Here is a 26,460-nt window from a genome sequence, read left to right as displayed (position 1 = left end):
TTATCACAATTTTCAATTATTCGTTCATTATTTGAAATGAAATACATGATATGCTATTCTTGGTATCAAATAGCGCCAAGACATTTGACTAAAATACAGTTGTTAAAGTTGTTTGAAATTTAGTATTAAATTGTAAGTCAATATTAGATTCGTTTTGAAACAGAGGGACATATGATTTAAAACAAAACGTAAATATACAGCTTTCATATCATAGGCCCTATATATCCGTCTATACGGACAAACCACCATTAAAGTGCCTAGTCATACGAGGAAATTGAGTGAGAAAGTTGTGTAAGGTAATGAAAATCGTGTAGTTTGGTCGGATAAGTAATATTATCATCACAAAAAGGTTAAAAAAAGATTGTGACATGCCGAAGCTTATACAAAACAAATCTTACTAAATTCAAAACAACGATGAAGGTGTGCAGTTGTTTGTTTGTTTGTTTGGTTTCTAAGGTTACAGTGGTAGGTTTCCGTCAAATGATGACAAATAATCGACTTAAATCTGAGCTATAAAGTGCACCGATGAGCTTCAACTGAATGAACTTGACCTTGCTTGTCTTGACTATACGACTATAAAATAGCTGTTTTGAAGCGTTCATTGGTTTGAAACGGGAATGTGGATTGCCAGTTCAGTTGTTGTTCTCGATTTTTGGTTGGTGGGAGAGATGAGTCGAAGACTAAAAGGAGGTTGGGGGTGTGGGGGGGGGGGGTTGGGAAGGGAGGGGGTTGGGCGGAGAGGCTTAAGTTTGACGCCATACACATACTGGATTTGATCACGCATCAGCGATATAATGACTGTCATGGCAAATGATATGTTGTACATGTTTAACGACTATTAGACGCAACCTCCAGTTTCAGTGCAGGTTACATTAAAATACCATTTTCAGTGTTTAAACTTATCCTTCAAACATCGGAGTTATTCAACCAGTAATTCCTTATATCATTCGATTCTAGAAACATTCGTCACTCACATGTCCTAACAGAAGCATTTTCATATAATTGTTGATTTTAAGAAAGGAAAAAGAAGATACAGACATAGCCATCATCGTATATCCTCATACGATAGAGGCCGTTGTAATGAACAGAGTCGTATATAAGGCTGTTGTAAAGAACAATGAATAGCTCCCCGAATAGCTAAAGAAGAGATATCTAATAGCTGGGTTGTCAATTGTTTTAATCTGTTATGTCAGAGTGATACTAGAATCCGAGACATTTTCTCTTTGTTTTACTTTTCACAATTTCTGTATATTCACTATATATGTATATTTATATATATTCACTATATATATATATATATATTTACTATATATATAGTGAATATATTCACTATATATACAATATATATATACATATAGTGAATATATGTATATATTCACTACATATATATATATATATATATATATATATATATATGAACTATATACATATATTTCCTACAAATATATATATATATATATATATATATTCACTATATATATAAACATATAGTGAATATATGTATATATTCACTATACATATCCACATTCACTATATATACATATAGTGAATATATGTATATATTCACTATATTTATATATATTTTTTTTCACTATAAGTATATATATATATATATATATATATATATATATACATATATATATATATATATATATATATATACATATATATATATATATATATATATATATATATATATATATAAATACTGATCATCATGGTTGGGCCTGTTTCTCATTTAACTAATGAGTAGTTGAGATTATAGTAACAAAATCTCATATAAATATACAGTGTTATAGCAGGAGGAAACGATTATAAACGACGCCAGGAATATTCTCTGTTATTATACTTTGATTGTTTTCGCATTTCCTCTTTCCCTCTCCTCCCCACCTCCAAACATATTTCAGTAAAGACATTCATCGAGATCCAATTTTACAACATTTATGGCGCCACCGTGCACCTGTCATGACGGTATCCTCGAATCCTTCCTAAAGTCAACTAAATACCATATAAAGATCTCGAGTTTCAAAATGCCCCAAAAAAAAACACAGGGAGAAATGGCTGAGTTTGCAACATATATTTTCCATATTTTTGCTAGGAGTTAATGCTTTCGGAACAGATGTTTAAAATCTGGAACATGTTTGTTGCTTTTCGCACATACGCGCGCACACACACACAGAAGCACACGCATGTACTCCAACGCACGCAGACACAAACCTTGAAGTGACTTTCACACTTAGACGTGCGTGTGAACTATACTTCACTTTCATATCAGAAGAACCCAGCCAAGCTTACGTACTTTGCATAATAAGAATTAGGGGGAATGAGATCGTTATTGTTATAGAACCTTAAAGACACGTTTTTCATGGCGATTTGTAGTTAACGAAAGGTCATGGAAGATAATAAACTAGGCTTAGTACATGTATTATTAAAGTAACGAATAAGTAAATAATGTGAGGAAGTGGTATCTGACTATGATAGGCAACCATCTTCTTTTAAGATATCGATAACATCCACGTCACAAGTTTTTAACATCTTATGCTTGTACAATATCTAACCTTTATAACCCTCACATATAATTGCACTATATGCTATGCACCGAGTTTAACCAATGATACCCAGACTGTACCCATGGGTTCACTTACTAAGAAAACTATGTATGAAGACTATATTCTCATCCATGTACTGGACGTTTAATTGGGATTATAGTATATAGCAGAAATGCAAACTACTTGGAGCGCTACATCTATGATGAAAGCTCAGTGTTCGGGTTAATGCTTGCGTGGATTTTGTTTTTTGTCGAAACGGCTGGTGACTGTACTTATGATTATATAGCAGTGATGTAGTCTCCAGAGGCATATAGCAGGGTAAATACGTTGGCGGGAAACTGTTTTTGACTTCCAGTGGTTGGGGTGGGGAGGGAGGGAGTGGAAAAGCTCAGGAAACTGCAGAATCTGCAGATATTGCTTGTTATCTCTTGGCGATTTCCAAGTTAAAACATACGTGTGAGAATTTTTTCCCAAATGTATCTGAAATTTCTTTGGAATATGACATTTATTTCCCTCTCCCACCCCACCCCAAATACCAGTGTGTGTGTGTGTTAGATGTGGGGAGGGAGAGATACCCACTTGCTTCCACTCCTTGCAAGTCCCTGATGTTTTTGCGTACACCTAAGTCGTAACATATATTCCCAATTCTTCTTGAAAATGATAACATTGCTGCTCATTATTATCATAACCAATTGAACACAATAGCGGTTAAGCCAAACGGTGTAAGGCCTATACAGGTAGGGTGCTTCCGCTATGGTAGTAGTATACATTTCGTAGGTTTATGGCGAATGGGCAACTTTTTGCTTCAAATAGACAGTATGCATTCTTGTAGTATTGTAAGTCCATATTTTGTAAAATACCGCAAAAAAACCAACAGTCTTTGTTTGGGTAAAGTTAATTAGCTGCCTGTTGATGTTTTGATCACAGTTAAAATAAAACTTGTCTCAATCCACAGTGTAACGCCTGATTGATTCGATATAGGTAATTCATTACAATCTCATATCTTCGAATTGCTAGAAACGTTATCTGTAAACGATATCGAATAACTATATCCGTCTGTGCGGCTTAAACGTGAAAAATACAGCTTTTATTATGGTTATCACTCTTCAGCACACAAAACAAGCATTGGAGGTGTATACACTGTACCGCTCAATGTAAGCACTATAGTCGTTACATGTCAGTCAGATTATAGTTCAGCTTCAAACCCTTGCGGTTTTCGTTACATATTTAGTTGCTTCATATTGGACAGTTACGCCACATATTTTAGTGAACGGATTCGCCTACTATCCTTTCAAAGTAAAACATTATGAAGATTCTGGAATTATCTGCAATCATCTTTTCTGTTATGACTTTGTCGACGTTTCAAGTTTTCGCAGAACCGACGATTTCTACTCGACTTTTGCAAAGTCAGAACAGTTCAATAACTTTGGTCTGTGAAACTAATTCGCCTCTTAAACCAGAGATCTTACTTTCACTGGGTGATAAGATAGTTGCACAAGTTGATGGGAGCGGTAATGTACTCTTCCCTGATAGCCCACAAGAAATTTTTTATGGTCTGGACGTAACCACCTTTGAGGTTAATGGACTTCACGTAGGCATATCCTTTCCCCGGCTTCTTGTAAATGAACAAGGATTAACCTGTACATCGATTATTTCTTCTTCAGAGTTTCGGTTTCAGACAAATATTGAGAGTCTTGTTCCGGTAGTTGCAACAGGGATACACCCTACAAAAGATTTGGGTATAAACGTCAATCCAGGCTACGTTATATTCTCTCAAGACACCTACAATCGGTCAGGAATCCAATTTCTATGTACCAGTAATTTTGAATCTTCGGACACACAAGCATTCCGTTGGTCAATGGAGTCTAAGAAAACGGGTCAGGAATTATTTGATGATGATCTGACAATTCTCATCGAAAGACAGATATCGATTCAAGTGAACACGTCATCAAAACAATCGATTCTTACGATTGAAGGACTCGATTTCCCTTCAGTCCCTGACGATTTTATCGTCACCTGTTCATCTCGATTAAATGATGGCACTACATCTGTTTCGGCATCCTCGACTATTAGGATCAACAGCTCAGACGACAGTAATGACAAAGTTGTCGTGATCCTGTGTCTGGCGGTCTCTACTGCACTGTTGTTGATTGTATCTATTATTACCTGTGGTATCCTATGCTGTGTCTGTAAGAAATCGGGGAAGAAACCTAAAGATGAGAATGGCCGCGGCGGTGGCAACGAAGATTCATCCGGTCGTACCCCTATGGCATTGAGGCACGTCCCAAATGTAACGCAAGTCTCCAGTCGTGAGCTAGAATTACAAACTCAGTTTCTGGAAGCGCCACCAGAGCCTGTTCGTCATTTCCCATCAGTTCATGAATACGAAACAATTCCTACCTAAAGGCATTTACGACGAGGATTTAAGAACAATTTTTGTAGTGTTCATCAATATTTATGACCAAACTCAAACAAAGAAAAGAAGACGAAGATGAAGAAGAAGAAGAAAAAGAAGAAAAAAGGAACATGTGAATAATTCAAATCTCAAGAATATTTCATTCTCTACATCTTTGTGAGACAAAACAGAGAACGTAAAAATGGTATCCAATGATAACCTGGCAGTACAAACTCTTTCGACGTACTGCAAGAGAACGTTGGTCATTTTCCATCACGGAACGACTAAGAAAATCAGTTACACCCCCCCCTCCCCCCCCCCCTCCATCCCCAAACAAAACATCATAGCTCATGTGATCTGTCAGGTTTGTAATTATAATCATCACGATTTGTGCTGCAAATCTTGTTCATCGATTTTAAAAGGAATTAATTTATTTTAATTTTGACTGACGAAAGAGGTACACATTTTTAGTACCATCCTGGTGAAATTCGTAACCAATTCCTACATGGCGTCCTTGAGCCACTGATATTTCAACAGTTTATAACGCCATAATTCGAGATGCATATAGTGTATATGAATACACTATATTCTCTCGGGTAAGTTGGAACCTATCCAATCCAAGTTCAATAAAATAAAGTCAAACGAGACGTGTTTACATTAACTTTGACATCACACCTGTCACCTTTCAAGTTGAATACATAATTGCTACGTAAAACGGCATTTAAGCACTGTTGCAGTCGGACTTTTTATTACAAGTTAGCAACAGTTTCCTAGACCTAACCGAAACAGCCTTTTAAGTCAATTATAATGCTGGTAATACATAACACGTTGCCAAAGGCATTTATAGAGATGTTATGTGATTGACAATAGGTCATAATGAAACTATCGCGACATGACACTTTCCGCTTGTGTGTGTGTACACAATGGAGTTGTAGTCCAGGAATAAAGGAACCAAATGTGTTTTGTAGAAGCCTGGAATCCACTGGAGTCAAGTCTAAACGAACCATTAACAAAAGCATTAACGCTGTTGCGTGTACAAGCTGGACGTCATATGTTTGTGCAACACTGATTGAAGTGCGGCCTTCTCAATATGCTAGCGGAAGACACACACGCCGACGTTATTAATATCAGATGTATAAACCACACTATCATAAATATACTTAAGAAAGGTAAAGAAATGTTAGTCATATATATATATATATATATATATATATATATATATATATATATATATATATATATATATTTATATATATATATATATATATATATATATATATATATATATATATGTGTATATATATATATATGTATATGTATATATATATATGTATATGTACATGTATATGTATGTATATATATATATATATATATATATATATATATATATATATATATATATATATATATATAGGCTTAGTGTCGGATACATCACAATGGTTTGTTGATTCGGGCACAAATCATTGTTCGAAATCAATATTATTAAATAATAAATATTTATATATATGCATATATATGTATAGATATATATATATATATATATATATATATATATATCTCCGAGCATCCTGGGCCTTGACAAGTGGTCTAGTCTCCTCCTTCTCCGACTGACGATGGAGGGGGAAGTCATGGATCCATCCCCTCCCCTCCCTCACCTCCCTCCCTCCCCTCCCCCCCCCTCAGTCATTCGCCTATAGGCCTACAGTACGACATATAAGACAATGACTGTTTGGATTACGGAAATAAATTTGATCTTTACCTTCATTTTCATAATCGTGCAATAGGTTTCTCATACACTGTGGTTCAGTGTCATAGAAGATAGCACAGGATAGCAGAGATACGATCCTTAGAATGTCATTAAATATTGATATTTAACTGTTATACTGATATGATACAAACATCATCATCAATCAGAGGAGATAGCATAAAGGATACATATAATCATTAACGTATGATACAGTATTGACATCCAATTGTTTTCGTGTCCTACAAGAATAATTGTAGAGATATTATCACGGATGTAGTCACCATTAGATGAACAAATGTTTCATTCGTTTCCAGCGATAAAAAGGGTAACAACCACTTCTACCTCTATTTTTTTAAAAAAGAGTGCAGATTGGTTAAACTTCACCCCGTCTTCATTTAATTACTAGCTAAACTGCCTTGTTTAGAATGGGGGTGGGAGGGGGGGGGGGTGGGGTGGAGGTTGATATGATTATCATATAGAAATGAGTTGTAAAATTGCATGTTTTTTATCTTACAGTATACTGTACACCTTTTTATAGAAGAGAAAGGAAAAGCGTCGCAGAGAAACTGCGCAACTGCGCTGATCTACCGTCAGTAATGGTAACTTAATTGTAGTAAGCATATTAAAAGCAACGAGGAAATATAAATTCATTACCCTAGCGGCTGGTGCGAATGTCTGACAATTTCGTGTCAAGTAAATTATCAAATATATATTGTGATGCCGTTGGTCATCATATATGTCGCCCTCTATATGTCGTAGGCTACATTACGTAATATTACAGGTCACGTGATGTCTGCTCACCAGCTCAGCTGAAGCAGACCTCAAGACTTGTGACCAGTCTTCGCTCCCGATCTGAATCGTTCGGTTCGGTAGTAGCCCTGGCTCCGACCATTGTGGTCGTACTTGTATCTGTCTTGTATTCGTCTTTTATACACTTTTGTACGTATCGTTATAGGACTCTACTTCGGTATTGAGACCTCGTTTGTGACCATTATCGTTAAGTGCATGTTTTCTACCTATTTTTGAGGGCTTCGTGCCGATGTATTGTTTGTACCGTGGCTGGTTATAGTAATAGATTGCGAAATCTACACAGCGCTTGTTCTTTACTCGTTTATCTATCTATGTGTTATATCTTTTGCATGTAATTGCGAGATTTAAGGCTCGTCGTTTACTAACATACAACCATCCAAGCCGCATTTGTTTCCATACCACCACCAGTCCTCAGCAGGGAATATTTGGACGCCCCAGAATCTTAGACTGAGTTAGCGTTACAATATGTTTGTTTATAATGTACACATTATCGCTAGCAGAGGAAGAAAGAAAACTAAGCTTTTCAATAATGATATACCATCCGTAAAAATAAACATTCTTTAGGAGGCTTAGTAAAGAGAACAAGGAAGTTATATTGCCAATCGGCTGGGTACGTGTTTTTTAAGTTAAGGCCGCGTGACATACAAACAAACTGTGTGTCATACAAACTATTTATAGTTATAATGTTGATTTTAATGCCGCTCCAAAGGAAATGACCTAACTCCCTAGTAGCAACATACGGCATGATTCTTTTAAAGAGTAGTAACAAATTTAAAACTGACGGAACTCGTGGGTTGGATTTTCTCGTAGCAGAAATTTTGCAGTTGTTCTTTATGCACACAGTATTCTATTGAAACAGTGAACACGCTTTTGACGTGACTTTTCGAAAAAGCCAAAGTTATAGGCAGATATTAATCTTGTTCTTATCAATATACAGTATACTTGTGATCAAAGCCAACACATACCGAGAGAGAGAGAAATTGGAAGATTGATTCCGGCCTAAAAATAGTTAGTTGTTAATTAGTCGCATGCACTCAACCTTCAAATTAGACAATAAATTGTGAGTGGCTCAGCAATACCGGTTTGTTATTCGTTCAAAATGGATTCCATCGTTTTAGTTTTCTGTTCATTCATCAAAGTATTTTGTACTTCGATGTGTTTTTCCGTTCATCAACTTTCCTTAGCTGAACCAATTGTCACAGTTAACTTTTACGATCCTCGATTTTTGAAAGTGAATATCAAGGAATATGCAGTGGTTGGGGACAGCCAAAACCTTACCATAGGCTGCGGAGTGAGAAATGTGCCCATGGATACCAATGCCACTGTAGCCTTACGCAGTAATGGTACAATGCTCGGAGGATCATCTTTACAGAACGGATCGTCATATTGGAAAGTAAACCTAACTTTGCCAGCGTATATCAACTGCGACATGCTTTTAAGAAAGGACAATTTACTCATGAATGTTAGTGGCTCAGATATTAAACTGTATCATGTGTACAATGGCAGTTGCTTACCTAATAATACCCACGGTTCGTATTTACTAGGAGAAGTTATTGGCATTACTTGTATAGGAGAAAAATTTACAAAATGGGTTCCTGTAAAGGGGAGTCTACTTAGTAATGACGTACATGGTAGACTTAGTGAGTCCACGCGTTTTCTCTCAAATTATATGACCGTCCAGTCGAAAGCAGATGTACAGAAATTCAAATGCAACAATACAATGAAAAAAACAGCTATCTGTACTGTTAAATCGAAATCACTGCATTTTGAGAATACAGCGAACGTGATAATAACACCAGAAAATTTTACTATCGATTCGATGAAATCAGTAACCTTTCATTGTGAGAGTAATGTCCCGACCGAGCTAATTTCGTGGAGCGTGCAGACCCGCTACGGGGACGCATTAAATGGGTATGGTAACTCTACAGTTAATTCTAACATTACACATCATTTGAACTATTCAGAACTACAATTCCAAGGGAACGAGAGTGAAATCATTTCTGTTTCATGTCGAACAGAGAGAGCAGGTCGTTTTACAGAAGCAATTACTTATAACATAAAGAATGAAACTGAGAAGCTCCCTGATCCTGCTAACGGAACGACTAATGGCTTGGTGGTTATTATTATTATTATTATTGTTCTAATACTCTTCATATTGAGTGCGGCATTCAATGTGTACTTGATCCTCTATAAGAGCAAAAGACAACTAAAGTTGTCAGCTTTGGCGGATTGCTGCAAAAGGGAAGGGTCACCTTCAAGGAACATTGAGCAAACTAGTGGTCAATTGTACGCCACTTGTGTAAAGTCGAGAGGTCAAGAAGTCGATCGGTCGAGAGTCGAGATGGTTGTGCATGAGGGCAGTGTACGGGACCAGCCAGTCGGTAATAACTTATCCACAGCTATTCTTAGTGAGGGGGCTCTAGTAATCACCAATGACGTTTACGGAATTACAGGATAGTCATAAAGAGTCATTAAGGAGGATTTGTAAAAAAAATATATATATATTACTTAAATTTCGTGAATTTCATGATGAGATCGAACTACACACCACTTGGAGATGTGTTCTCATTCAATTAACCTATTTAATTGTCAATACTATAACTACCACATCGCGATGTACTGTCACCAATGTTGAGTCTAACATTGAATTTGAAAGTATGTTTTATTACCGAAAGATATTAAAACTCATCTGTTCAGTCCGTTTACATTCAGTCTTTGTTAACATGGTCTTTCTCTACATGCAATGCATTATGTCAATGAATTCACATTGGCTATTTGGTTAATACATGCGACGCACCAAATGTCGATTGCCGTTAGTAGAGCTATACCGTGGCGCTATTTCAGTTAATTTTTCAAGAAGTGCCTTGGGTTCATTCAAGTACCTTGGTTTCCATTCTCGTTTTACCCACAAATAGAGATAATTGTTTCATGATCCGTGAGAAACTATTCACCAATCATCTTCGTCTCTGGAATTTCGAGCGTTAGGTAACCGTCATTTTGCCCATGTTAGCGACGTCTGAATACACATTGCTTTAATAGTGATCATAATCCCGCCTCGTCATAAAACAGTGGAAAAGAACACAGATTTTTGCATCATTATATTAATTTTAACATTGCTATGAAATATATTCCTTCTGTTGGCATATGTTTCTATCAAAATCGTTTGGAATTCACATGGAAACAAACACTCATATTTTCACGGCATGTTCGATAAACATTGTATCTGTTTTGTGTGAAAGTCATGTATATGTGACCGACTTGTATATTTTTGCCAGGAATAACATCAGATTCAACTGGAGAATATAATTTGATGGGAATTGTTAGACCTTTACACTTTTTATGCCAATTAATAGACTTTCTCTTTCATTTGCTATTTCTTCATGCCAGCCACATTCGAAACTTTGAAAGTGCTGAGCTCATGTTCTTCAGTATACCTATTAGTAGTATTCGTGAAATGTTTTTTGGTCAACAGTATAACATTACATATAGGGTAGATCAGTGAATTTCCGATATTTCATTCCTTAGTTAATTAAAAGAACTTAATGTAGGTCTAATCTGATATCCATATCTTGATTGGAAAACTTAAAACTTGCGATTTTTAAAGTGACATAACCTCGGTCATTAGTAACTATCAACCTAGATTCATGCACAAAAGGCTTGGGTGATGTTCGGCCTTTCTGTTACTTTGTGTGATTCTACATGTGTTAATTTTACTTGGTAACTACACTCTAATTGAGAGCAAATGAGTAAAAGTTGACATAGTTTACTCTGTGTACAGGCTACTGTAATAACATTATGACAAGAACTTCATTAAGCACTTCAAATATTGATGCTTATTTCTGTGACCAGTTTTATAGTTCAGCTCAGTCTATATTTGTTGCGGAGGCAACAGCTTATTGTTTAAGGAATGTAAACGAGGAGTTATGTTGTCTTTTCGTGTCGTATACTGCATTGATTGATGCTATTGCATTTGGATTGGTGATTTTTGTTGCCCTCCATGTTTATTTGGCCTTTTATAGAATTGTTAGAAAGCTTAATGCTACAGACAGGGAGTGTTTTGTAGTTGGCATTCCTCCTTTGCAGGACAATGGGGACAACGACCCCCCCCCCCTCCGATGCCTACGACGAAATGGAAGCTGCAGCCTATACGACGAGATGGAAGCTGCAGCCTATACGACGAGGTGGGAGCTGTAGCTAATGACAATTAAGGTGGAGCTAATGACAAGGTGGAAGCTGCAGCCTATACGACAAGATGGAAGCTGCAGCCTATACGACGAGGTGGGAGCTTCTTATGCGGAATCAGAAGATGTGAGGGGATGTAATCCTTTCACTGATAAATCAATACTATAGGTGTTGATACGAAAATAACAGGTATATAGAAAGTATAGAATATCTGTCCGCAAGCTGTTACGACCCAAGGAAATCACTTGTTAATTGAGCCACCAGATCCCTACCCCTCATAAATCGTTGCTCCGGGTTCATGAACGCTAGCTTGGACTAGACTGGATTTTTAAACATTAACTTTACTTTGGATTTCCATCCACAAGGTGCCGCAAACTGTACATAAGATGTCCGACGTTTGGAAAACTTCCACGGCCCAACGATGTTACTTTTTAAGAAAAAGTCGCCCAGGAAAGAACCTGGGCACGAAAACCAAACTACCGAACGACTGATCCGCTCTCAACCCCAGTCCCCTTGCATCGGGATTGTGACTGTGTGATCATCGTCGGGTGTGCATTCCCATTCCCCTCGAAAGGGAACAGATATTACACATGATTTTAACCAAAAGGCCCAAAGATAATAATTTGCTGACTGCTGGTGTATGGGACACAATTAAGTGGTCTCCTTAAGAATATTGCACGGAAGCAACCCTCCTCTGAAGGATTAACTTAGAATTAAAGTATTGATATGTCATAGTGTACGGAAACAAAATTGAGTTCTAGTAATGTTCCTATAATCGAAACTTTCTTAAAATCTCGAATGCTCCTGTAATGCCAAATTGATGATGACCGTTGGCTACTCAGTATATACCTAGATGTTAATCCATACAATCCCATTTCAATTGAAAAAATGCAAGGGCGTAGGAACCGGGGGGGCTGGGGGGCGCCAGCCCCCCAGTGAAAAATATGGGGGCGGAAGTATCGTTCCGCCCCCCCCCCCCCGCTCCGCAAGTCAGAAAACCCCTTTTTCATTTCCAAATGAGCAAAAAATCTCATTTGAAGCACCAAATTGCATCTAATGCCAGGAGAAAATGCAAAATTCTTTACAAAATGGAGTGGGTGTTGAAGTGTGCTATATTGCACCAAATTGCATCTGAGGCCACCTGGAAATGCAAAAAAATCCAAAGGGGAGGGGGAACCCCCTCCCCTTAGACCCCTCCCCCAGGCCGGCCATCAGTCTTCAGCCCCCCCCACTCAAAAGTACCTTCCTACGCCACTGAAAAAAATGTCTGCACGCAAGTGACTAACCATATTCAGAGACCTTCCTAATTAGTTGTATTACAGATTAATCACGTGAAATGACGTAAATGGACGTAGCCTGTTAAATGCAAGTCACTTCCACCACTTGCTTTAAAAAAAAAAGTTCAAACGGTTTCAATTTTGAGTTTGTTTTGTTTTTGGTCTTTGCTTGTGTGTACAAGGAAGTATTTGCACTAACCAGAACTGCATCCTGACGCGTGGTTGACACGACTCTCAAAAAGCCTGCACACCTATACACAACATCATCGAACAGACCTCTGCGATATATTAGTTAATACCTTTCTATTCATGTGAGGCATATTAAGAATCCAGGACAGGATTATGTTGGCCTAACTTCACTGATCAGTTCATCATCATCATTGAATGACTTAATCAACACAATTGAAACAAAAACTGGTCGGATTGATGATCGAAGATTCACAACGGTAAAGGAATATTTCTTCTATCGGTAGCAATATGAATTTCGTCGGTATGGATGCGTGCACTTACCTTCATTATGTCACATTCATTTACGCCGTATTCTTCTGCACTCAATCCATTTGCTGTGAAGCACCCGTGAGACTTTTTCTGTACCAGAGCCCTAACGTTTACCAAGTGGATGTCAAGGAGTTCGTAGTCGTGGGGAATAACGATATACTTATAGGATGCACCACTACAGTTCAGGACGATGACTCAACGGATACTCGGATAACTTTGCGAGATGGTGACAATGTACTTGAGAGTCAAAACAGTAGTCAATTAATTTGGAACGGTAAGCCATTCGCAACCTCAAACTTATCGTGTGAGATTATTTTAAATAATGTTCCGTTTGCAAAGGTCGTGATTAATGATGTTATAATTCATCATATAAAACCAAACGAAAATATACATTGCTTCCCAGTAATTTCTGATAAATCCTACATAATACATGAAATTGTTCCAATCTTGTGCACAGCTCGTAGAAATATTGACTTTAACATGGCCTCTTCGGAGAGCTTAAGACTTGGAGCTGACCAAAGACACGGTTTTATGGGTTCACTTGTGTTATCGAATTACATACGAGTGAATACCTCGGGAGAGCAGGGCATAAATTGTAAACGTAGGAATTCCACCGAAAGCTGTACCATCCAAGTTTACGAGCTCGAAAACAGTTTAACTGTTTCAATCTCACCAACAACTTTGTCTAATAGTTCTCATGACAACAGAGAATATACATGTCAGACCAACGTGCCCACGGAATACATCTCATGGTATGTTCAATTTGACGATAACGACAAAATTGTTCCAGTAGCACCCGGGTCCTTTTTCAATAGGTCCTACGTTATAACACAATATACCAACTCGTCACTGCTTGTGATTCCTGACGGAGTTCAGGGATTAAAGTTTGTTTCGTGTTCGACACATAGGGCAGGGCACCTCGCCACAGCCACTGCGAAGAATATAACATCCGTTGTTATCGAAGAAAATGATCATGTTACATTAACGCCTTTCATTACGATCATAGTGATTTTGGTCATCATTTGTATTATTTTAGCGATTACAACTGGTTTCTTCATATACCAACGAGTATATCCTGACCGCCAAAAGACGGCTGCCAGTAAAACTGACGAGCCTGACCACCAAGAGACGGCTGCCAGTAAACGTGACGTTGAAATGACTATCACTCAAACGTCAGAGGCAAATGACGACCCATACTACTATGCGACAAGCGTACAATCAGATGACACCAGGAGAGATGGAGATCAGGACGAAAAAGGACCCGCAGATTCCTCCTACATGGAACTTACAAAAGACGCTGAACATCTGTCTTCCGATATGCTTGAATATGGAGCCGTCGTGGTCGATAACGATGCTTACCAAGAACATAATTCAGTAGCATAATCCATCTAGATGAACGAATAACCTTAACAAATATATTTTGTTATTGGCTTAAAAAGTAACGAAGGAGATCGGTAAACGGTAACATATGCTGTACCTAAATATAATAAATATGTTGTTTGTAAGGTTCAACTTCGTCAAATGTCTCAAGGAAATCTTGCTCAGTTTGGGAGACATCGCGGTCCGTGGAAGGTGGTAACAGGGGCTGCAATTTCGTCGATTTGTTATGTCATAGAGCAAACACGGGGTACAAACCTTTGATTCCTGTTATTTGGAAAACATCTGCAATCACCCCAGTTCCAAAATCACGTACAGTCATTACCTTAAATGATTATCGTCCAGTGGCACTTACTTCTACCGTAATGAAATGTCTCGAATAACTTATCCTTAGGACTTTGTTAAATGAGAGTGGCGTTACCATAGATCCCATGCAATTTGCATATAGAGCTAATAGAAGTGTTCATGACGCAGTCCTATTGTTTTTGCATAAAATTTTTCAACACTTGGAAACTCCAAATTCTTTTGTTAGGGCTACATTTGTTGACTTTTCGAGTGCCTTCAACTCCATTCAGCCGCACTTATTAATTAATAAACTGTTAGCTATGGGTGTAAATTGCAGGTTACTGTTGTGGATCTTAAACTATTTAAGAGACAGACCACAGTTTGTTAAATTAAATGGCATTTGCTCTGATGTTCGATCCGTTAGTACTGGTGCCCCTCAGGGATGCTGTCTATCTCCTGTCCGTTTCTGCTTATACACTAACGATTGCAGAAGTAAACACGATGTCTGTTCTATTATTAAATATGCTGATGATACAGTGATAACCGGTTACCTGCACAACGATGTTGTTGCTCCGTATGAGAAGGAAATCGAGGATTTTGTTACTTGGTGCAACCAAAACTACCTAAAATTGAATGGCAAAAAAACTAAGGAGATAGTATTTGACTTCAGAAAACAGCCACATGATCATGCTCAAATCAGGGTTAATGATGAGATTGTCGAAAAGGTGCACCACTATAAATATCTAGGTACTATCATTGACTGTAAACTTAACTTCAAAGACCAGGTTGATGCAATTAGATCAAAAGCTTGCCAACGATTGTACTTTTTACCTAAACTGAAATATTTTAATGTCGACAACACTATTCTTTTACTTTTTTACCAGTCAGTGATACAAAGCGTGCTGACTTTTAGTATTATATGTTTTTACGGGCTGCTTACAAAGGATTCTTCGATTAAATTAGAGAAGGTTGTAAGGGCTGCCAGCCGTACTATTGGGAGGGATATTGGTTTAAAAACTATTTATGAACTCTACATTGATATGGTGCACCAGAAAACCCATGGAATATTAAAAGACCATACACATCCTCTTTTCGAAAACTATGTATTCTGCCGTTCAGGCAGCAGACTTCGCATGCCACGGTCTAAGCATAACAGATTCAGGTTTTCTTTTGTACCCAATTCTGTTTCTTTTTTCAACCTGAGGGCTGTTAGATAGGTTTCTTTTGTTTTATAATCTTGTTTATATATGTATAAATGTGTATATTTTTCTCACATGTATGGATATTGTTGTTGTTGATATTCTTACCTTTTCATTCAACTTCTCTGTGTTTTGTTTATACTAATATTTTACTGTATTCTGAATGTATCTTTATAACTTTAATTTTTATGTGTTTTGCTGCAGGGCGACAAATTTTCTATCTATCTATCTATCTATCTATCCATCCATCCATCCATCCATCCATCCATCCATCCATCCATCCATCCATCCATCCATCCATCCATCCATCCATCCATCCATCCATCCATCCATCCATCCATCCATCCATCCATCCATCCATCCATCCATCCATCCATCCATCCATCCATCCATCCATCCATCCATCCATCCATCCATCCATCCATCCATCCATCCATCCATCCATCCATCCATCCATCCATCCATCCATCCATCCATCCATCCATCCATCCATCCATCCATCCATCCATCCATCCATCCATCCATCCATCCATCCATCCATCCATCCATCCATCCATCCATCCATCCATCCATCCATCCATCCATCCATCCATCCATCCATCCATCCATCCATCCATCCATCCATCCATCCATCCATCCATCCATCCATCCATCCATCCATCCATCCATCCATCCATCCATCCATCCATCCATCCATCCATCCATCCATCCATCCATCCATCCATCCATCCATCCATCCATCCATCCATCCATCCATCCATCCATCCATCCATCCATCCATCCATCCATCCATCCATCCATCCATCCATCCATCCATCCATCCATCCATCCATCCATCCATCCATCCATCCATCCATCCATCCATCCATCCATCCATCCATCCATCCATCCATCCATCCATCCATCCATCCATCCATCCATCCATCCATCCATCCATCCATCCATCCATCCATCCATCTATCTATTTTGTTTTTCTTTATATGTTTTCAAGACGCATGTAAATAATTTTGAAACCAAAACCAATGCAAGTATATGGGATAACGTTAAGTGCTTCAATGTTTTAGAATCAGTATTCGCAAAACCCATTTTCATTACAGGATATACACATTGTAACGATTTAAAAAAAAAACATTTCAATTCCACCCCCTCCACATATGTATAATTATATAAATATTTTGAAGGAATTTTAAACTTTGATATCTCGCAATTGTCATAATATTTTTCGTAATGGTTTTGGGAAAGTTGTTCATCATCATACTTGTCACCTCTTTAACATCATTGGCATGTCTCTGACATACAATACTGGTCCCTTGTGCATGTTCAGACTTGACTAAAAGTTTTGTTCCTACACTTAAACCCTTTCTCAATTCAGTACATTCTTTTTCACGGGGTCGAATATCCAGGAAAGTATACTTTTCATAAGTTCAGCCATATCTAGAACTTTATAATTTGGAGCCAATACTAGTTAACATTGTGATATACACCACTGTTGTTAATTTTGACTTAGTTTCGCCTTACATATTTCACGCCATAGTGTGGCCGTAGCAAATCAGGAAGTATAGCGACTTCTGTATTAGTTGACACGCATGCTGTACAGAGTCAGTTACCTTGTTGACCAAAGTACTGTTTTTGTTGCCTCCTTAGGCATATCTTGTCTATAGTCGTTTCATGCTTCTTCACTATCATAAAAGATTGTGCCAATTGAGATCTATTCACTGTATTGTTTATATTGTTTGCATGTTTTTATGGCCTTAACTGAAAAGGAAACAAAAATGGTGTGAAAGTCAAGTTGCAAGTCCTTATGGCGTAAACGAGGTATATGTTTTTAAGATACTGAGGCAGTGCTGATAGATGACTCAATGTAAATAAGAATAGTTTATACAAACAAACAAAAACAGTCAGCATATGGTTCACCTTTAGATATATTTGTTTCATCACTGTCTTTTCTTGGTAATGACGTCACATAACTATTACTCTGTGTGTGTCTTTATCAAGTTTTCGGAAGTTGTTGTATCTATTTGGTAATGTAGTTTTCGGAAGTTTGATCTATTTTTCAATGAAACATTTTCTTAACGAACAATGTAGAGACTATGGGCATCAAACCCACCGTGTACCATATTCCCATTCCGTTTTACCTAACAATAATTCAATCTGTTCTTGTGGTATTATTACATTTGTAACAGCTTAATAAAAGCCCGTAATCCTATCTTCTTCTCTCTTTTTCTTCTTCTTCTTCTTTTTACGGTGCAGCCGTAGTGTGCATGAGTGTGTAATTTATATAGCATGAATGTTTGAAATCAAAACTGCACATGATCACAAGATGTTCAGTCAATTTGGGGTGCATGTAAAACCACATTGACTGTTTAAAATACTCATTCTAAGTTCAAAACAATCATCATCAGATATTCTTGGACTGCAAATGACACTGTTTTGTGAGGACTATATCCTGCTACAGTGTATATCAAACACACCCGAGCGTAAGGTACTTTTTAAGAAAAAGTCACCCAGGAAAGAACCTGGGCACGAAAACCAACTACCAAACGACTGATCCGCTCTCAGCCCCAGTCCCCTTGCATCGGGACTGTGACTGTGTGATCATCGTCAGGTGTGTATCACCATTCCCGAAGGGAACAGATACTACACATGATCTTAGCCAAAAGGCCGAGAAGCGTAAGGTGTAATGTACTGTGAACTATATAAGGCCGCACGGTACCTTACGATGACGAGGAGAATTATTCTCCGTAAGCTTTAGTTTATGTGAGTTTCTGTGATGTAAAGATGTAATTCGGAACAAGTCCATTTGAAAGAATCATAGCGTACAATGCTATATGAAAAAGGGACACCAATAGCTTGCAAAAGAAATCTCTTGCAACAGAAATCAGGGACGTAGCCGGGGGGGGGGGAGCAGGGGAGCGGCTGCTCCCCATTTCAGTGTCGAAAAATGTTAAAACTGTTGTGTTTTGAGTATGGTATTTTGTCAGTGCTCTTTTGATCTTGAATACTCGTCAGCTCCGTTAACTCGATTATAATGATAGTAACATTCAGGCCTACTGATTCAGCTACTTACTCACGTTGGCAGATGCAATTAGCTAAGTTTAGCCTATATCCTACTACAAGCCTACAGTTGGTCACTGCGTAATAAAATACATATAGCCTACCTAACCGCACTCGATGGAGTGTCACGAACCGTATGCACAACGACGTCATCAACGTTCGTTCTCATCCTTTCTATGATTCGTCCTTAGTTGTTGCACGAACAGCATGTTATGAAGCTAAGCTAGCAATCGTACGTGATACGCACTTCCTAAAAATAATTATTACACTGCTAATACATTGCGATAACGATATTTGTTTTTATGCCACTGCACATCTGGCTGTCTTACAAAATATGAAAGTTTATTTTGTCCATCAGTTAAGTTCGTCAAATGTATTAAAGTCCCGACATTGGACAATAAACAAGAATCATCCTACTGTAAAATTGTAAAAGTGCACTATGTTTGTCTTTCTGATATAAAATGTAAAAGGTCATGTTAAAGAATTCAAACAGGAAACAAAATCTGCTGATAATATGATATCATATGATGATGATGAAACTTTGCATATATTGCATCAGATCGCATCTATAAGGACCTTCAATTGTTCAAAAATATCTCAAAGGGGAGGGGGACACCCCCTTCCCTTAGACCCCTCCCCCATATCAAATTCAAATTCCTGGCTACCCCGCTGTCTCTCATAGTATATAACTTGAGTTAAATTATTGTTTGTTTATGCTCAAAGAAGATACCTTCTAAGTGAGACACAAAAGTCAACACGTTGGTCCAAGTTCACCTTATTTTGTAAACATTTTATTGTAGGAAATACAGGATTTGTTTATACTGTCAATGTTACATTGGTAGCACATTCACACGACACGAATAAAGATCACAACTCATTGACCCTGGTCGAAGGTCGATTGGACAACTAGTCTGAGGATGACAGTAGTTTTTTAATATAATAAACGTGACAATCGTTATTGTCGTTACTATATAATTCTTAGAAAGAATATATAGCCTATATATATATATATATATATATATGTATATATATGTATATATATATATACTCATGATATGTACCTTATGTCGACAGTTTATGGTAAAAAAGTGAATATATATATATATATATATATATATATATATATATACATATATATATATATATAGGCTTAGTGTCTTGTTCGAAAATCAATATTATTTAATAATAAATAATAAATATTTATATATATGCATATATATGTATAGATATATATATTTCTCCGAGCATCCTGGGCCTTGACAAGTGGTCTAGTCTCCTCCTTCTCCGACTTACGATGGAGGGGAAGTCATGGACCCCCTCCCCCTCCCTCCCTCCCTCCCTCCCTCCCTCCCCTCCCTCCCCTCAGTCATTCGCCTTTAGGCCTACAGTTCGACCTATAAGACAATGACTGTTTGGATTACGGAAATAAATTTGATCTTTACCTTCATTTTCATAATCGTGCAATAGGTTTCTCATACACTGTGGTTCAGTGTCATAGAAGATAGCACGGGATAGCAGAGATACGATCCTTAGAATGTCATTAAATATTGATATTTTACTGTTACACTGATATGATACAAACATCATCATCAATCAGAGAGGATACATATAATCATGAACGTATGATACAGTATTGACATCCAATTGTTTTCGTGTCCTACAAGAATAATTGTAGAGATATTATCACGGGTGTATAGTAACCATTAGATGAACAAATGTTTCATTCGTTTCCAGTGACCAAAAGGGTAACAACCACTTCTACCTCTATTTTAAAAAAAAGGTGCAGATTGGTTAAACTTCACCCCGTCTTCATTAATTACTAGTTAATCTGCCTTGTTTAGAATGGAGGTGGGAAAGGGGGGGGGTGGGGTGGAGGTTGATATGATTATCATATAGAAATGAGTTGTAAAATTGCATGTTTCTTATCTGACAGTATACTGTACACCTTTTTATAGAAGAGAAAGGAAAAGCGTCGCAGAGAAACTGCGCAACTGCGCTGATCTACCGTCAGTAATGGCAACTTAATTGTAGTAAGCATATTAAAAGCAACGAGGAAGTATAATGCTGTTATCCTAGCGGCTGGTGTGAATGTCTGACAAATTATTGTGAACTAAGTTATCAAATATATATGTTTGTTTATAATGTACACATGATCTCTATCAGTTGAAGAAAGAGATAATGTTCAATAATGATATACCATCAGGCTTAGTAAAGAAAACAAGGAAGTTATATTGCCAATCGGCTGGGTACGTGTTTTTTAAGTTAAGGCCGCGTGACATACAAACAAACTGTGTGTCATACAAACTATTTATAGTTATAATGTTGATTTTAATGCCGCTACAAAGGAAATGACGTAACTCCCTAGTAACAACATACGGCATGATTCTTTTAAAGAGTAGTAACAAATTTAAAACTGATGGAACTCGTGGGTTGGATTTTCTCGTAGCAGAAATTTTGCAGTTGTTCTTTATGCACACAGTATTCTATTGAAACAGTGAACACGCTTTTGACGTGACTTTTCGAAAAAGCCAAAGTTATAGGCAGATATTAATCTTGTTCTTATCAATATACAGTATACTTGTGATCAAAGCCAACACATACAGAGAGAGAGAGAGAGAAATTGGAAGATTGATTCCGGCCTTAAAGTAGTTAGTTGGTAATTAGTAGCATGCACTCAGATTTCAAATTAGACATTGTGAGTAACTCAGCCAATACCGGTTTCTTATTCATTCAAAATGGATTCCTTCGTTTTAGTTTTCTGTTCATTCATCAAAGTATTTTGTACTTCGATGTGTTTTTCCGTTCATCAACTTTCCTTAGCTGAACCAATTGTCACAGTTAACTTTTACGATCCTCGATTTTTGAAATTGAATATCAAGGAATATGCAGTGGTTGGGGACAGACAAAACCTAACCATAGGCTGCGGAGTGAGAAATGTGCCCATGGGTACCAATGTCACTGTAGCCTTACGCAGCAATGGTACAATGCTCGGAGGATCATCTTTACAGAACGGATCGTCATATTGGAAAGTAAACCTAACTTTGCCAGCGTCTATCAACTGCGACATGCTTTTAAGAAAGGACAATTTACTCATGAATGTTAGTGGCACAGATATTAAACTGTATCATGTGTACAATGGAGTTGCTTACCCAGTAAGACCCACGGTGCTTATTTACTAGGAGAAGTTATTGGCATTACTTGTATAGGAGAAAAAGTTACAAAGTGGGTTCCTGTAAAGGGGAGTCTACTTAGTAATGACGTATATGGTATACTTAGTGAGTCCACGCGTTTTCTCTCAAATCATATGACCGTCCAGTCGAAAGCAGATGTACAGAAATTCAAATGCAAGAATGCAAAGAAAGAAGCAGCTATCTGTACTGTTAATTCGAAATCACTGCATTTTGAGACTATAGCGAACGTGACAATAACACCGAAAGATTTCTCTATCGATTCGATGAAATCAGTAACCTTTCATTGCGAGAGTAATGTCCCGACCGAGCTAATTTCGTGGGGCGTGCAGACCCGCTACGGGGACGCATTAAACGGGTATGGTAACTCTACAGTTAATTCTAACATTACACATCATTTGAACTATTGAGAACTACATATCCAAGGGAACGAGAGTGAAATCATTTCTGTTTCATGTCGAACAGAGAGAGCAGGTCGTTTTACAGAAGCAATTACTTATAACATAAAGAATGAAACTGAGAAGCTCCCTGATCCTGCTAACGGAACGACTAATGGCTTGGTGGTTATTATTATTATTATTGTTCTAATACTCTTCATATTGAGTGCGGCATTCAATGTGTACTTGATCATCTATAAGAGCAAAAGACAACTGAAGTTGTCAGCTTTGGCTGATTGCTGCAAAAGGGAAGGGTCACCTTCAAGGAACATCGAGCAAAATAGTGGTCAATTGTACGCCACTTGTGTAAAGTCGAGAGGTCAAGAAGTCGATCGGTCGAGAGTCGAGATGATTGTGCATGAGGGCAGTGTACGGGACCAGCCAGTCGGTAATAACTTATCCACAGCTATTCTTAGTGAGGGGGCTCAGGTAATCACCAATGACGTTTACGGAATTACAGGATAGTCATAAAGAGTCATTAAAGAGGATTTGTTAAAACAATTAAAAAAAATATTACTTAAATTTCGTGAATTTCATGATGAGATCGAACTACACACCATTTGGAGATGTGTTCTCATTTCAATGAACCTATTTAATTGTCAATACTAACTACCACATCGCGATGTACTGTCACCAATGTTTAGTCTTACATTGAATTTGAAAGTATGTTTTATTACCGAAAGATATTAACTCTCATCTGTTCAGTCCGTTTACATTCAGTCTTTGTTAACATTGTCTTTCTTTCCATGCAATGCATTATGTCAATGAATTCACATTGGCTATTAAGTTAATATATGCGACGCACCAAATGTCGATTGCCGTTAGTAGAGCTATACCGTGGCGCTATTTCAGTTAATCTTTCAAGAAGTGCCTTGGGTTCAATCAAGTACCTTGGTTTCCATTCTCGTTTTGCCCACAAACAGAGATAATTGTTTCATGATCCGTGCGAAACTATTCCACCAATCATCTTCGTCTCTGGAATTTCGAGCGTTATGTAAACGTCATTTTGCCCACGTGAACGACGTCTGAGTACGCATTGCTTTAATAGTGATCATATGGAAATCCCGCCTCGTCATAAAACAGTGGAAAAGAACACAGCTTTTTGCATCATTATATTGATTTTAACATTGCTATGAAATATATTCCTTCTGTTAGGCATTAATTTCTATCAAAATCGTTTGGAGTTCACATGGAAACAAAAACTCATATGTTCGTGGCAATGATCGCTAAACATTGTATCCGTTTTGTTTGTAAGTCATGTATATGTGACCGACTTGTATATTTTTGCCAGGAATAACATCAGATTCAACTGGAGAATATAATTTGATGGGAATTGTTAGACCTTTACACTTTTTATGCCAATTAATAGACTTTCTCTTTCATTTGCTATTTCTTCATGCCAGCCACATTCGAAACTTTGAAAGTGCTGAGCTCATGTTCTTCAGTATACCTATTAGTAGTATTCGTGAAATGTTTTTTTGGTCAACAGTATAACATTACATATAAGGTAGATCAGTGAATTTCCGATATTTCATTCCTTAGTTACTTAAAAGAACTTAATGTAGGTCTAATCTGATCTCCATATCTTGATTGGAAAACTTAAAACTTGCGATTTTTAAAGTGACATAACCTCGGTCATTAGTAACTATCAACCTAGATTCATGCACAAAAGGCTTGGGTGATGTTCGGCCTTTCTGTTACTTTGTGTGATTCTACATGTGTTAATTTTACTTGGTAACTACACTCTAATTGAGAGCAAATGAGTTAAAGTTGACATAGTTTACTCTGTGTACAGGCTACTGTAATAACATTATGACAAGAACTTCATTAAGCACTTCAAATATTGATGCTTATTTCTGTGACCAGTTTCATAGTTCAGCTCAGTCTATATATGTTGCGGATGCAACAGCGTAATGCTTAAGGAATGTCAATGAGGAGTTCTCGTGTCGTTTATTGCATTGATTGATGCTATTTCATTTTCATTGGTGAGTTTTGTGTTAAGTGTTGCCCTCCATGTTTATTTGGCCTTTTAGAGAAGTGTTAGCTTGCTTAATGCTATAGACGGGGAGTGTTTTGTAGTTGGCATTCCTCCTTCGCAGGACAATGGGGACAACGACCCGATGCCTACGACGAGATGGAAGCTGCAGCCTATACGACGAGGTGGGAGCTGCAGCTAATGACAAGGTGGAAGCTGCAGCCTATACGACGAGATGGAAGCTGCAGCCTATACGAAGAGATGGAAGCTGCAGCCTATACGACGAGTTGGGAGCTGCAGCCTATACGACGAGGTGGGAGCTGCAGCTAATGACACGATGGAAGCTGCAGCCTATACGACGAGATGGAAGCTGCAACCTATAAGACGAGATGGAAGCTGCAGCCTATACGACGAGGTGGGAGCTGCAGCTAATGACAATTAAGGTGGAGCTAATGACAAGGTGGAAGCTGCAGCGTATACGACGAGATGGAAGCTGCAGTCTATATGAAGAGATGGAAGCTGCAGCCTATACGACGAGATGGAAGCTGCAACCTATAAGACGAGATGGAAGCTGCAGCCTATACGACTTGGTGGGAGCTGCAGCTAATGACAATTAAGGTGGAGCTAATGACAAGGTGGAAGCTGCAGCGTATACGACGAGATGGAAGCTGCAGCCTATATGAAGAGATGGAAGCTGCAGCCTATACGACGAGATGGAAGCTTCTTATGCAGTATCAGAAGATCCTTTTACTGATAAAACAATACTATAGGTGTTGATACGAAAATAATAGGCATATAGAAAAGTATAGAATAGCTGTCCGCAAGCTGTCACGACCCAGGACATCCCTTGCTAATTGAGCCACCAGAACCCTACCCCTCATAATCGTTGCTCCGGGTTCATGAACGACTTGCAAACATTAAATTTACTTTGGATTTCCATCCACAAGGTTCGCAAACTGTATATAAGATGTCCGAATTTGGAAAACTTCCACGGCCCAACGATAATACTACTGGGCACGAAAACCAAACTATCGAACGACTGATCCGCTCTCAACCCCAGAACCCTTGCATCGGGACTGTGACTTTGTGATCATCGTCGGGTGTACATCACCATTCCCCTCGAAAGGGAACAGATACTACACATGATTTTAGCCAAAAGGCCCACAGATAATAGTTTGCTGACTGTCGGTGTATGGGACACAATTAATTAAGTGGTTTCCTTAAGAATATTGCACGGTAGCAACCCTCCTCTAAAGGATTAACTTATAATTAAAGTATTGATATGTCATAGTGTACGGAAACAAAATTGAGTTTTAGTAATGTTCCTATAACCGAAATTTCTAAAAATCTCGAATGCTGCTGTAATGCCAAATTGATGATGGCGTTGACTACTCAGTTTATACCTAAATGTTAATCCATTTTATATACGTTCTAATAACGCAACAAAACATGTTTGTTTTACTGCATGGAAACCCCTTACCGAAATC

General features: G+C 37.9%; 2 protein-coding genes and 1 pseudogene across 3 annotated transcripts in view; 2 read left to right on the top strand and 1 right to left on the bottom strand.

The window, feature by feature from the left end:
• Positions 1-26,460, top strand: part of LOC139975752 (uncharacterized) — a 76,893-nt gene that overhangs the window by 12,040 nt on the left and 38,393 nt on the right. Inside the window, exon 4 of one of the 2 annotated variants that reach the window (XM_071983887.1) lies at positions 11,585-16,657. The exons of the other annotated variant lie outside the window; for it this stretch is intronic. Coding sequence (XP_071839988.1) covers positions 11,585-11,695 — 111 coding nt within the window. The 3' untranslated portion in view covers positions 11,696-16,657. Of the gene's footprint in view, positions 1-11,584; positions 16,658-26,460 lie in introns of those variants that run through there. 2 annotated transcript variants of the gene reach the window in all.
• On the top strand, positions 13,157-16,657 carry LOC139975753 (uncharacterized). The gene is made up of 2 exons (XM_071983888.1): positions 13,157-13,732; positions 14,495-16,657. Exons 1-2 carry the CDS (start codon positions 13,438-13,440, stop codon positions 14,839-14,841), a joined length of 642 nt encoding a protein of 213 aa, XP_071839989.1. The 5' UTR covers positions 13,157-13,437; the 3' UTR covers positions 14,842-16,657.
• On the bottom strand, positions 18,920-18,992 carry LOC139976578 (U2 spliceosomal RNA; annotated as a pseudogene).

This window comes from Apostichopus japonicus, chromosome 11 (genome assembly GCF_037975245.1).
Source record: "Apostichopus japonicus isolate 1M-3 chromosome 11, ASM3797524v1, whole genome shotgun sequence".
NCBI lineage: Eukaryota > Metazoa > Echinodermata > Holothuroidea > Aspidochirotida > Stichopodidae > Apostichopus > Apostichopus japonicus.
The sequence above is the reverse complement of the archived record's forward strand: the minus strand, read 5'-3'. Positions and strand labels throughout refer to the sequence as shown.

Excerpts from the sequence above, each read along its gene's own strand:
- LOC139975753 (XM_071983888.1), top strand. The coding sequence starts at position 13,438 with ATGAATTTCGTCGGTATGGATGCGTGCACTTACCTTCATTATGTCACA. Across the intron at positions 13,733-14,494 it reads TAGTCAATTAATTTGGAACG|CGATTACAACTGGTTTCTTC; the intron begins GTAAGCCATTCG and ends GTATTATTTTAG.